Source organism: Phocoena sinus, chromosome 1, assembly GCF_008692025.1.
Source record: "Phocoena sinus isolate mPhoSin1 chromosome 1, mPhoSin1.pri, whole genome shotgun sequence".
In the NCBI taxonomy this organism is placed as follows: domain Eukaryota; kingdom Metazoa; phylum Chordata; class Mammalia; order Artiodactyla; family Phocoenidae; genus Phocoena; species Phocoena sinus.
In genome coordinates this window covers 126958212-126972583 of record NC_045763.1, presented here as the reverse complement: position 1 = coordinate 126972583, position 14372 = coordinate 126958212, and the positions used below count along the sequence as shown (strand labels likewise).

At 33.3% G+C, this 14372-nt stretch overlaps 1 protein-coding gene across 2 annotated transcripts in view; it reads left to right on the top strand.

The window, feature by feature from the left end:
• KIFAP3 (kinesin associated protein 3) overlaps positions 1–12126 on the top strand; it is a 166361-nt gene extending 154235 nt beyond the window's left edge. Inside the window, exons 20-21 of one of the 2 annotated variants that reach the window (XM_032636472.1) lie at positions 7602–7670; positions 11659–12117. In XM_032636472.1, coding sequence (XP_032492363.1) covers positions 7602–7647 — 46 coding nt within the window. In that variant the 3' untranslated portion in view covers positions 7648–7670; positions 11659–12117. Of the gene's footprint in view, positions 1–7601; positions 7671–11658 lie in introns of both variants that reach the window. The other variant, XM_032636471.1, reaches the window with a different exon arrangement.
• The last annotated feature ends 2246 nt before the right edge of the window (positions 12127–14372 follow it).

Below are 14372 nucleotides of genomic sequence, written 5' to 3'. Positions count from 1 at the left end.
AAGATATGATTGGCCATGGCATTATTTTAGTGCAACAACAATTAGTTGCCTATGTGTAGGCATAAATCTCTATGAATTATGTAAGAGCCCTGTAAAGGCAAACAGAAAGCATGTGTAAGAAGCATGCCAAGTATGATAGAGTATCTCTTAACAGTCTAGATTATATGGCAGGAGCCAGAATTTCTTAAGTATTTTCTAGGGAAGCCTCTATCATTTTCATATGTCATAACAATAACACCAAGTACATACTACAAGAGTCTTTGTACTGTTCTTCTAAAAGACCTGGAAATATAATAATCTCAAGGCAGAGAGATGTTAAAAGGGATAGCCATTATTCTTACTTTACCGAAAAAAAAAGAAAAAGAAATCATGACAAAGAAAGTTACAGATTTAGATGGAGACGAGTTATATCAGTAGAGACATAAATTATATCCAGATATTCTGGTTTTGGGGTCATTGCACCCCACTAACTTTAATAAAATGCAGGAGTTGTTGATAAGTTCATACTTAAGTTAGTGTAGCTGAATTTGTAAACATAATTACTAGTCCTTAAATTAAGGGAGAAAAATGCCCTTGTACATCAGTGATAAAGAAAAAAAAGTATGTTTACTTATGTTGCTTTAAAAATAATAATTTTAAAATATGGTAATAGGGCGAAGTCAGAAAAGTAATTGTTAGAATCATATACTTCTGCATTGAAGTCTACACGGGATTTGCTTGGTGTCAATGCAGTGTGTGCAAAAGGTGCTTAGCCCCATTCTATGAAGAAACTGTTAGAAATACCTTGTTTCATCATCAGAAGACTGCAATCTGGTTGATCAGGATGACTTCAATCAGTTTGTATCTTGACAATCTAAAATTAGCCTTAGACTTAAGTAGAAAATGAATTTAACTTTTTTTGTACAGACCTATAATATAATAAATACATTATCAAGGGCCAAGAGAGTTTATGAAATTTAAGAGTAGAGATTTACTTTAGTAACTGTTCTTCTAGTGCTAAATGCATTGCTGGTGTATTATGTAGTATATGGAGATCCTAAGTGCTCTAGAGGATACTAAATAACTATTAAATAGTTATCTGACCTGTATTGATTACTGAAATTACTGAAGGCTGAAAGTATCTATATAACACTGCCCAACATAGATGTTTTAATTATGCTAAGTGAAATAAGTCAGACACAGAAAGAAAATACTATATGATATCACATATGTGGAATCTAAAAAATACAGCAAATTAGTGAATAAAACAAAAAAGCAGACTCAGACTCACAGATATAGACAAACTAGTGGTTACCAGTGAGGAGAGGGAAAGGGGAGTGACAAGATAGGGGTAAAGGGGGGAAAAGGTGTTTTTATTGGATTATATGAAATCGTGTGTAAAACTTGAAAATTGTAAAGCACTATAGAATTTAAAGAATCATTCCATTTAAATTTTTTATTAAAAAAATAAAGTATCATAATAATACAAGGAAATGCCTGTTGTATATTTGATATTATAAACTTATTTTAGAATCGAACTTTCAAACTTTGATGCTTAGCTACTTAAAAACATGCACTTTTAATTTGTTTAAATATAGTTTCTATTATCCATACTTGTGCCCTCAATTTTAGAAAAATATTACTTAGTCTGATTTAGCTACATAAAAGGTCCTTATCAATCACCACTTGATTTTTATCAGCCAAAGGTAATTTGCAGGCTATTTAGCCTAAAAATTATTGAGACAAATAAATGAATAAGTAGACTAGGGCATAAATTGGAAACTTTACATTAAGCTTATATGTGATAAGATTTTTGAGATTTTTTTTTTACAACTAACATTTATATACCTCTTATGAAAGGTAGTAAAAGAAAAAGTTTCAAAGCAATATAAAAATATTCCAAACCGTATTATTTATTTAAGGACGTCAGACAAGGTTTTAACAGAAGCTTAACATTAATTTTTAATTTACAAGAGACTGATATGTCAGTAGGGGTAGCATGCATGTTAGATAGTGGTATTACCTCTTTGATTATATCCATATGTCAGATTTCTGTCTGCTTTATAAAGAATGATGGGAAGTTGATATAGCCCATTATGTATAGTACTTGTGATAATTTTAGGTTCTATTCCATCTCTTGAACTTGTTCATTTTGATAGTGCATTATCATTCTAAGATTCTGGTTGGTGTTTAAATTTCAGTAACTGAAGGTCATTATTCATATTTTAACTGGACTAAAAAGTTTTTAATGCTAGCATTAACTTTTGAATTATGCTCGAGCTCTTAGACTTTACAGCATGTTTAGTTTCTTTTCATTTCTTATTAGTATTTTTCAGTATTTAATAGTCTCCTGCTCCCACCTCCAACAAGAACTCTCCTCTCTGTTCAACATCAGAAACATTTTCCTCTTTGGCATGTGCTTTTAGTTCCCCAAGCAGTATAAGCAAATTGGAAAGTTCAGCTGTCATTCTTGGAAGGTCATAGATCACACTAGCAGCCTGAGTAATCCAAGAGGTTTTAAGTATCATAGCATTTAGTTTAAAGTGAAATTTGCTCTGACAGAGCTGGCAGACCAATAGGAAAAAGAAATATTTGTGCTTGGAGAAGTGCATATGTAGAGACCAAGAGTCTAACTGATGGCTGGAAGTGATTTCAGTCTAAAAAAACAAATCATTAAGAGAGTGCATAGGGGTAAAATACACAGTTCATATTTTAAAGAGTCTCAAAATGAACCAGCAACTAAGGTTAGCATTACATAGTAATTAGCTGTGGTGTTCAGACTTTAACTCACTCAGTACCAAGCAGTATGGTTAAACTATCACTGTGAAAACATCGCTACTTAAACTCTCTACTTTAAACCTACAGCAGTAATTTTTGTACCTTAAAAAACCAAAGTATTATGACAGGTTATATAAATGTTGAACCAGTAACAGACAAACAATTATTTAAAAGAGGTGCTAATGACTAAGTTTATTGATCTAGGGGTTAGTTAAGCAGCTCAGCAAGTTCCCTTAACATTTGGTGGTGTGAACTGAGGCATGCCTTGATATTATAGAACTGCTAATTTCAAGAAGTCCTTGTACTTAATTGAAGAAATGCAAGTTAAAGATGACAAGATGGTATACTTTCATTAAAAGATTGCTATAAAAATTTTGAGACCATTAAAATTTCAGTAAATATTCACTTCAGCATCATCACATCTGATGGCTTCTATTAGGCACCTATTAGAGTATTATTTCTGTTAATTGCTACAAATAAGGGGAAAAAATCTTCTAATGGCTCCAGTTATTTCTTTCAAGTCATTGTTCTGTTCAAGAAAGCCAATTTTGAGTCACAGGAATACAAGGTTTATAAATTCTTTCCTTAGATGTGCAAAGCAGATTAATAAGAGTAGAATAGAAGGAACTCCAGCAAGATGGTAGACTGACCTGACTTGGAAGGGCCCCCTCCTGTATAGATATAGAAAAAGTGGACAAAATATAACCCCAAGTGACACACAAACACAAAAGAACCACCACAAGAATATTGAACTAGGTATAGGTTATATGGTATAGGAAGATAGAGCTGAATTCCCTATATAGAGCCTGGAACTTCAAAGGGCTGCCTTTTTCTCATCAGTTGAAAAGAGGACTAGATAATTTTAATTCACCAGCCCAGAGGAGTGGCTAAAACTTGTCTTCTGCCCTAAGACCCTAGAAGGGGAGGATAGTCACCCATGAGGAATAGGAATCATACGCTTGCTTCATGAACACGCGTGGGGTCAGAATTTATACTATACATTTAATTCAGGAAACCCCAAGTCAAGAAATTATCATTAAAATGGCTTCAGGACAGTGAAATTCCAGGACCTTGATATATTATAAACAAATACAGAACCTCTCTGTAGAAGTATCTCGAAGCTCAAGGGCCAGCAGACAGGCAAAAAAGAAAAAAATGACTAAGCTCGTGAAGAAAGGGACCGTCATGAAGAAGAATTGTCAGAGGCAACAGTAAAAGAGTAAGGATGCCCAAGAACTAGAGTTAATAGAAGAATCTCAGTGAGACTATAAATTTAAAAAAAATAATAAAAAGGGATAGAAGACTTAATCCAAAGATGATATAATATGAAAAAGTACCAACTGTAACATCTCCACATAAAAAAATATAATCATTAAACTAGGCTCTGGAGATGGGTTAAATAACAGATTAAGATGTATAATTGTAAATTGAATGGTATTAGAAGAGCGTCAGTGAAATGGAATTTCTTTCCATTTGGAATAAATCAGTGACTATTTTACACATGCTTCCTCCATCATTAGTACAAATTAGTTTTTATCTGAAGCATCTCAGTATAGTAACTAAATTGAAAGGATTTGTCCCCAAGATGGTATTTTCCCCTTAGAACTGACAGATGTCTTTTTCAAAAAAATTTTTTTAATAAGTTCCAGATGAGTACATTAAATACAACCTCCCACTACTCCTATCATTTATAATTTTGAAGAAAATATTACTTAGTTTGATTTCACTAAAAATATGATTCTTTAAAATTGATAACCATGCATATAAAAGATTAAGAGTAAAAGAAAACTAAATGGAAAATGACAGCTAAACTTGATACATATTGGTGAAACTCATTAAAAGACTGCTTCACTCTGCTCATTTTCTCTATAATACAAAGGCTCAAGTCAAAAGCAATCAGTAACACTTTTGAGCAATCTAAAATATATATTATTACATTTAAATTTATAGAAACAAGATGCTATTGACAGGTTCAATGAAAAGTTTAGAAGTTTTCCTATAATAGTAGTACTTTAACATGCAAGTTCATTACATTTTTCAGTGTCCAAGACAATCAGCATCTTCTCTCATTTTTATAGGCCTCCACATTCACAAAACTTTTTTGCATATGAATGATAGTGATTCCTATTTAACTCTAAATTGTTTCACATATATAAAGACATCGATTATATGAAAAAGCAATGCAAACCACATTCTATCAATGTTAAATATGCTGAGAAGTTTAAATTTGATAAAGCTTGCTTTAAAACTTTGTAAAAGTACAATACTCGGTGATAAAACAAGCTCTCCATCTAGCGGTGGATCTCTAAATTGCAAACATTTAGATCTTGATTTAGTAATACATCACTATACAAATGTTAGGTATTATTTTATAGGCATTATGTCAGTCAATCCAGACTTCTCTTATTGCTCTATATGAATTTCAAGAAAAAATGCTCTCTTCTGCCAGAATAGCCCATCTCTTCCTGTTCAGTACAGGGACAAACTACTTCTACAGTTTGATTTCATCTACATGGAATACTACAGCCTCTTATTTATTTGATGAAACATATCCCCATATTAAAGGGGCAAAAATTGTTTCATTCCAGTTAACTATAACCTCAAATTTTTGGCCAGTTTTGAAGTTCTTTCTCTTCATTCTCAGTTCCCAAATAGTAAATGTATAACTTAAAACTCCATTTCAAAAGAGAAAAGATACCATTTTTTGTCATGAAATGTAGCATATTTGATCATTGTTAGTTCTGCCCGTGCCTCTACAGACTCGCATTACTTCACATATGGACAGCCATAATATTCTTAAATGTTCCCCATGCTTTTGCCTCTCAACCCCTTGTTCCACAGTTATCTTTTTGAAACACAGAAGTAAGTTGTTCTTGGTCCCCTTCTTAAAAACATTGACAGCTCTCCAAAAGTATGTGGTTCTTAGTATGGCATATGAAGAGCTTTTAAAATCTAGTCCTAACCTCCCTTTCTAGCTTTATCTTCTGCTACTGCTTACATTGCAAACCTAAGACTTTGACCATAACAAATCATTTGCTCTTCTTCAGCCCTTTCTCTTGCTCAGGCTGCCACACCATCAGGAATTCTCTTTCTCTCTCCACTTGTGAAATCCTACTTGTCCTTTAAGATTCATCCATTCATGCAATCAAACACTTTTTGAAATCCCACGCCATGTCAGATACAATACTAGATGCTAGTGATATAGCAATGAATAAGATAGTCCTTACCATTCATGGTGCTTACAATCTAATAGGAAATGAAGACAAAAAATAAAATATAATGTCAGGAAATGACAGATACATTAAAATCAAAGTATTTTCTATAAAGGCTTTCTAGTTCTTGAGATCCTTCTGTAACAATTTGTACATATCTCTAATATACTCTCACATTATGTTATTTGGTCCTATTCTACTCTGTAGTAGTTTATAAATGTACTAGGGTAACACAACACATTATTATCAGAATTTTGTTCCATATTAGTTGCCTCCAATCCATGGTCAGGGACCATGTCTTGTTTATTATCGCCTTCCAAGCAATACATCTTTTTTTTGGCATTGACTTCCAACACTATACTTAACACATTATAGAAAGTCATGTACTATTTGAATGGGTGGGTGGATGGATGTACAAAAGATCACTATTACGTAGACCTAAATTTCCCATGACAAATCATACTTAAGCTGAAATTACTCCGATGATAAATTTATAACCTAGTTGGAAAGGAAGATAAACATACTGATTTTGGTTCTATGATCAGTATATTGGAGTAATTAATAAAAAGAATGAACTGTTCTAGGAGACTGTTACTAAATTATTTCATGCAGTGTTATAATGTCCTGGAGCTGTATCCTCCAAAAAATCTTAAGTCCTTTCACTTAATGATCCCAAAAGAATTCCAGCCTTCAGTATTATCTTATGGATCACAAAGATAGGTAGTTAATAAGTGTCATTGTTCTCTACTTGTAAGTATATTGTCATAAAGGATTTTGTCCTAGGGAGAATAGAATCCCCAAAGAAAGACCCAAGCTAAAAAGATGCAATTCAACATGGTAGTTGTAAGTTATAAATTTCATGTGTGTCTGTATGTATATACACACACAACTATACACACACATATGTAAGCTTACACACACATATGTAAGCCAGTCAATGTAAGCCATTTTGTGATAATGACTCCTTAAAAATTTTGTTCAGGATCAACACAGTTTTGGCCTACATTAGCAGAGAGTCAGAAATGGGATCTCATTTTTATCTTCTGTACTGGTTTCAGACCATATCATAAGTACCACATTGTTTTCAACTTCTTTATTTTAAGGTTAATACTGAAAAAATTGAAATGCTTTAGAAAACAAATGATTTTAGAGACCATGTCATGAGGATTGATTAAATGAGATTTGTGAAATAGTCATATTAAGGAATAATTAGACTTCTTGTATGGTTTGAGAAGGTAATTCTAGGACTCATAGAACCAGATTTCAGATGGGTGTTAATGAAGAACTTTCTCATAGTTTGGTAAGTCTGTAGAAGGAACGAACTGCCTTGACAATGTAGAGTTATGGAGGTGTTATGACAAGAGCTGTATAGACCCTGTCAAGGATGTTGTGAATGAAAGGGTACACTAGAGTATTTCTAAAAATGTTTCCAAGTCAAAGATTCTATGAGCCTATGAAAAGAGAACTTGGCTTGAATGTATCCTTTTTTATTTTTTCCTGTGTTATTCACTAATATATTCATTATGTGCTTTGCATTCATTTTGCTGACCTGGAAATTTCAAAGAAGAAAAAGACTTGTATTGCTTTTATCTAACTTTAATAAAATAATGATAATACTTTTCACTTATGCAGCACTTTTCACCCAAGGATTTCAAAGGGCTTTACAAATATGCACTAATTAAGCCTCACAAACAGCCAGAGGTAGGTGATTTTCTTTCCTTTCTACAGGAAGTAACGTTACTTCCTTTCTACAGGAATGTCAATTCTGACACAGAAGTTTAATCAGAGCCTCGGAGTGCCTAGGATTCCTTACTGGTGCCATTCCCTTTGTAATATGCTGCATGTGAAGCGTCACTTGTCATGTCTGGATTTCTTTTTTTCACCCTTCTCTGAATCATCTCAAGTTTAGAATTCTAATGAAGTTGAAAAAAAAAAAAAAAAAGAATTCTAATGAAGTTGAAAATTTGTTTGAAGCCTTGTAAATATTACAGAAAATTTAGTCTTCTGCTTGCTGAATGCTAATTAGATTTCTAAATGTTTGTTTAAAAATAAAACCTAGGTGTGGTTTTATATTTGTTGTTGAATTTTAAATATATATTTTTTACTTATAAAGAATTTGTCATTTTTTCTAGGTACCCCAAAGTCATTGTTCTTAGGACATAAAACTTAATGGCAGATGGATTGGGGGGCCTTACCTTTCCTAGTTGTCTTTTCACAACAAACAGTAACCATTTTCTTTAGACTAGAATTATATATTTTCAAGAAGCAGTATTGCATTTTGGTATTTTTCTAATTTAAAGGTCCAAAATATATCTAGACATTGAGGATAAAGGTTAAATGACGCTACATAATTAGTCTTGTAAAGAAAAAGTGGTCTAGTAGTGGCATATTCTACTCGAAAGGGACACACAGCTTTTTTATATAGTTTAGGAGTACCAGGAAGAGAATATGTACGTATGGAGACACACATGCAGTGTTGGATTAAATTCCAATATAAATAGCCAAATATACAAACTCTTCTCTGAAGCAGGATGGTCACACAGGGCACGAGCAGGTACAGCATATCACCACTTAGTTTCTGTTGGTTCTGAGGGTCCCTGTTGAGGGCATGCAAGTGGCTTTAATACTGTGTACTCTAAGTCAAGTCTTAGTGGATCAGGAAAGGACAATTTTTGCTGTGATACTTCCTTTTATATTCACGTTTCTGTCCCCTTCCAGAAGAATTTATATAATCCGTCTGCTTCTATTGGGAAAACTTACATTAGGCTCTCCTGGTTTGAACCAGGTTCAGCATTAACAAGGCTACATCCTTATCCCAAGGGAGAAAGTAGAGTAAGAGTTCACATGTCCCAGAAGAATATCTATCTCCAGGTTTTAACATCCTGAAAAGTCCAATTTCCTCACTATATTAGAACCAAATGAGAGACTAAAGAATCAAAATATTCTGTATCAGAGTGAATTTTATTTAAAAGATATTAATTGTAGGGATATGGTTGATCTTTCATGATACAAAAGGATATAGAACTTAGAGTACCACCAGAGTACCCACACTGGTCATAATGTTTCACATATTCTTTAAACAGCGATTTGATCTATGATACATGATGGATAATTCCAGAAAAGCTCATTTTAAGAGTTAGTCTCAAATTCTCCTATTTGAAAAATTTCCCCATATGATATTTATGGAAGTTCACAAAAATTTGGTTTTTACACTGTAATACAGAAGTCTCTGGGTTAACTATTGAGTGCATAAATAGAAGTTTATTGCAGTAAACCTGCAGGCTCAGAAAACTCAAACTCAACAGTGTTCAAGATATGGTCTTACTTTCACTGACTTGGGGATGCATATTCTTACCAAAAATTGTGACTAACATATTTTTTAAAAATCCATTTGTCAATTTACAATGAAAGTATAACCAGCAGGCAGATCAGATATGTCTTAAGTTTATTCTTTACCCTGTTGGCAAACCATATGAGAAAACAGTAATCAGAAATTTGTTTATTGGTCATAGAAATTAAAAAGTTTTGCAGTTTGAATGTGTAATAACTTTAGACTCAGAACCTTTGTTAATGCCCCTTCCTCAATGAGGACAAGCCTGCCAAAAAGGTCATATATTCCTGATGGTGTTATAGGTCACCCCAAGGGATTGCTTGGGTTGGTTCCACTACAGCATTGCCTCTGAGGAACTCCTTGTTCTGTGCCAACATGGCTGACAGACACCCTTCTCAGTACCATCATCTTCTTTTAGATAGAATTACGGTCATATTGTTACTCTGTGAGATGTTCTGTTTTGAAGGTACTTTCGCATATTTCTTCACTGATCAACCATATGCCTCTTGTTTCCAAGTTCTTAAAAGAGATCTCACCACAGCCCCTAGATTAATAAAGACAAAATTAACTTGAGTTTTACCGAAGTCTGCTGCTATTCAGCCTCAGAAGAGATGCTAAAACATGTAAAGAGTGGCTGAAGGCAGGTAATAAGTAGAAAGCTGAAAAAGGAAGGAGCTGAAATCCACAAGCTATACAGTCATCCTTTATATAACTGAGAGTTGTTTAGATACATGAGTATTTGATAGCCTTAGTGCTTCAACAGAAAATTTTTCAATGGCCAACTTTTCCTCTAATTTTAAACTGATACAGGTGTGTCTTAGTCGTGGGCTCCATTAATTTCTAAAACATCTTTAAAGCTACCTCTAGAGTAATATTTCCCTTCATCAGAAAATTTAATCTTTCTTTCCATGGGACCAAAGTAGGAAAGGCGTACTTGTATTTTGCCATTTCAAAATAAAATTCAGACTTAAAACTTTCAAACAACTTTCAGAAATTACAGACACAGTTTTTGATATAGAAGGAACCCAAAAGTTTGATTTGTCCAGGATCGTTCACTACAAATGCTAACCTAAACCTTATATTTCAGAAATTCCATTCCCCTAAGAGGTAGATTCACATGAATTATATGCCCTTTACTTTTAGTATTTAATCCTATTCCAACACACACACACACAAATTATTTAAAACCTTAACATTTTAATCGTTACTTCTAAAGCGTTTTAACTTAATCTCACTTTGAGTTGTGAGAAGAAATCAGTGCCTGTATGAATATATTTTTTAATCATATTGAGATTTTGCTGATAAAGGGAAAAGTATCTTTCTATCTAGCATTACCTGGAATAATCTTAAATCATTTAAATATATTTATTTTTTCAAAGCTTACATTTCTGGATTATAAATAATTTCTTTTGATTGGAAATAAGCTCCCTAGCATTCACTGCATGCGCTATGCATGAGCCTGTTATAGCTGCCATATTTGCCTGGAAAAATAATATCCTGTCATTTCGCTGAGTGTTTAATAATTCTCTGACTCTTTAAAAGTACTTTTTCTTCTAAATGTATTAATAGATGAAAGAAGAATTTTTAAAGTAATATCAGTTTATCCATGTTTCAATCCACCTTTTTAACTCTGAAGGTTATCTTTGGGCTTCTATTATTTCCATAGAATAAATTTATCATTTATAAATTTATAATTATAAATTTGTAATCCAAAATTTATAATTTGCTTGCTGTAACTCAAAACATGTACTATTTAGTAATTTTTTTGCATTGAGGAGTCAGAAGAAGAATTTGCATATCAAATCTGGCTAACTTTCAAATTTTGTAAAATTCTTTGTCTTCTTTTAGTCATAGGCTTATGGTATGATTTGGCTCCAAGTGAGAGTTTACTGCTAAAACTCAATTGCATGTCCTTACTAATAGTGGATTAGTCCTGTGAGATAGAGATCTTATTATAAATAACAAAACTCACTTTACTACAGTTTTAATTTTATCATTCCCTAGCAGTGTATTACTGATAGTTGCTAACATGTAAAATATTTTCACATTCTGGCATAAACGCCATGTATGAATGTAATTCATTAAAACGTTTCTGATCTCTCTTTCTCTTTGTCTTGAATGGTACCTTATGACAGAGGTTTTCAACATTTTTAACAGAAGTTATTAGAATTAAATATTTATTAAACACATTTTTATGACTACAGTAATTTAAAGAAGAAAAAAAGTTAATGATAGCCAGCCACATAAGTCACTTTTGCTGCTAGGAAGAGAATTTTGGAGATATAAAGTTCCAGGCCTCTTCTTTGACCTGCATTGGAATGAAAAATATAATAGATTATTCCTTTTTTCTCTTTTTAGCCTTGGAATGGATGGCTTTGGCCAATCGGTTGGCATTCTTGGACGCCCTGCCACAGCTTATGGATTCCGCCCTGATGAACCTTACTACTATGGCTATGGCTCTCGATAAAGTCATCCCTCTCCATTTGTGCTCTCAGCTTAGAAGAGATCTGTGTGGGTTGGGTTAACTTTGAATCTTGGCCTAATAATGCATGTTGATACTATTGCGGGTCTGTGTTTCTTTTTACTTTTCCATACTGTTAGCTGCAGGTTAACTTCGGCCCCTTCCGTCCTATGTTAAGTACAGTTGATGCTTGACACTGTTCACTCATCAAACCACATCCTGATGCTGAATAATATTTACCATGAGACTCAGAAGTGAATGCTGAAAAGCAACTGGACTGGAAAACAAACACTACATTATGTACATTAATTGACTAATTTAATTTCTATTAAAAAGAAGCATAAAGTACAAATGAATTAGCAAAAGTCATGTGTTTCTATTTAATGTGTTTTATTAGGAGTTACATGCTTATGTAGAGTGCATATAATTTTTTTTCCTGTCCTTTCCCCCCCTTATAAACTCTTAAGTATTTCACGTGATATGTGCTACCTTTAAAATTTATAAAAGGAGTGTCACCTTTTTTATTTCATGCCATGTGCCTGAAAGGTTGCTTCCCAAAGTTATTAACTATGATTTTTTGATTAACAGTGGAACATATGCCATAATTATGTTATATGTGAGTAGAGTTTCTTCAGCAATTAATTCAAATTAATTTTGTCTTTCTGATTTTAATACAGAAAACCTAGGACATCTGTTAGTATACATGAAACTAGATTGGCATTGGGTTTTTAAATTTTATTATTCAGGAAGTCTAAAATATGGAAAAGCTAATTATGTCTCACTGAAGAAAACTAAGGAACAAAATATTTTGCTCACTTAGATACCCGTTTCCCATTTGTTCACTTGTTTTTACAAGATTTAGGTAGTAAGAAATGGAAAGACATAATAATGAGTTGTGAAAATAACTCATGCATGTTATAGTATGGAAATATTTACTTGAAAACAGAGCAAATTAAATAATTACAATCTACAGATATTTCCTTGAGCACCTGCTGTGGAAGAAATTATATGAGGCTTTGAAGTAAATACATAGATCAAAGACAAGAATTTAAAATCTCATTGGTCTACTATACTAGTTATTGGGCTTCATTTATATTTTAAGCATAGAATAGTAGAGCTGGAAAGGACCATTGAAATAATTCAGTCCATCTATTTATTTGGGAAACCAATCACATAGAGATTTAAAATATAGTCAACAGATATTAACTACCTGCTATGTATAAGGAAGTATATCATGCTCCTTAGGGAATAAGTGAATCTAAGATATGATCTGTGTCTTTGAACTCACAACCCAATTGATCTTTCTGAAAACATGTATTTATTTGTCTTGGTTTCTATTTTAACTATAGAATATTAAAGCTGGAAAGGGCCTTAGAAACAGCCCTATCAAACTCTTTCAGTTGGAAAAACCATGCCAGGAGAAATTAAATGACTTCCCCAAGCTTATGTATTTAGTCTGTGACATAACCTGTCTTCAAGCTTCCAATCTAGTAACCTCAATTAGTAAGTATCGTGCCTTATTACTTGTCATATGTACAAAGTATAAATACAAATAAGTGACATTATTAGAAAGATAAAGCAAACATTCTATAACTTAACTTCCCTCATACATTATAAACTGATTTAGGAAGAACATCCACAACAATTCATAACATTTCCAGGGCTGGTCTCCAGGGTTTACATGCACATACGCATTCTCCCGGTATATTTTTTTCATTATTTTAGGACTTCACAGAATTAGAAATTGTGATCTTTCCACTCAAGCATGGACTGATTTACCTTTGCATTATTTATGAAGGAAAATTTTACTAAAGGAATAAGGAAGAATATCTAAAATTCTTACATACTTCAGAGAACAAAAGGTTTTGGCCTTGGGCACTTTTAGAAATACTATTTATATGTAAGTCAGATATCCTGGACTTACCAGATTTTGTCTACAAATTAAAGTCATGTTTACTTTAAGAACTAAATTGCCATGGCCTCAAGCCATAGTTTATAGCTGGAAATTATTTCTTCTCAAGAGTTTTCTGCCCTTTCTGAGAGTTCCCTAAGGCGCTTTCTCACATGGGGCCAAGAATAGGTTCCTCATGTTCTGTTTCCTCCCCTTGTCCCTACACTGCTTCGTCTAGGTTATTCATCTTCATGAGATCACAGCTGCCCTCTTCTTGGGAGAGCCACCACTACATTCACTCAGGACTTGGGGAAGAGAACACTGCTCCACCCTTTCCTAGCCCCTTCCATATGTGTGACACACCTATTGCTTAATTCTGCACAGCACAATAGAACTGAAGCCATATATCCTGTCATGACTTTACAGAAACCTCAGAAATGGTAGATGACGTACATCACACAAAATAACTTGCTACTATTACTAGTTGTAGCTACAATCAGAGCTTACAGTCACTAGGCTCTCACTTGGTGTTATGTTGCAGGGCTTACTCCGTGCCACCAGAAATATGCCAAGAATCTTTAGGACTCAAAAGACTAAGCCAAATTGTCAGAAGGTCTCAGAGAAAAGAGAATGCTTTTTCTTCAACCCAATTGAAGGCCTATTTTTCAGAGTCTTTGTTTCTTGTTACAAGATTTTTTATTAGCTGCCTGATCTTCAGGA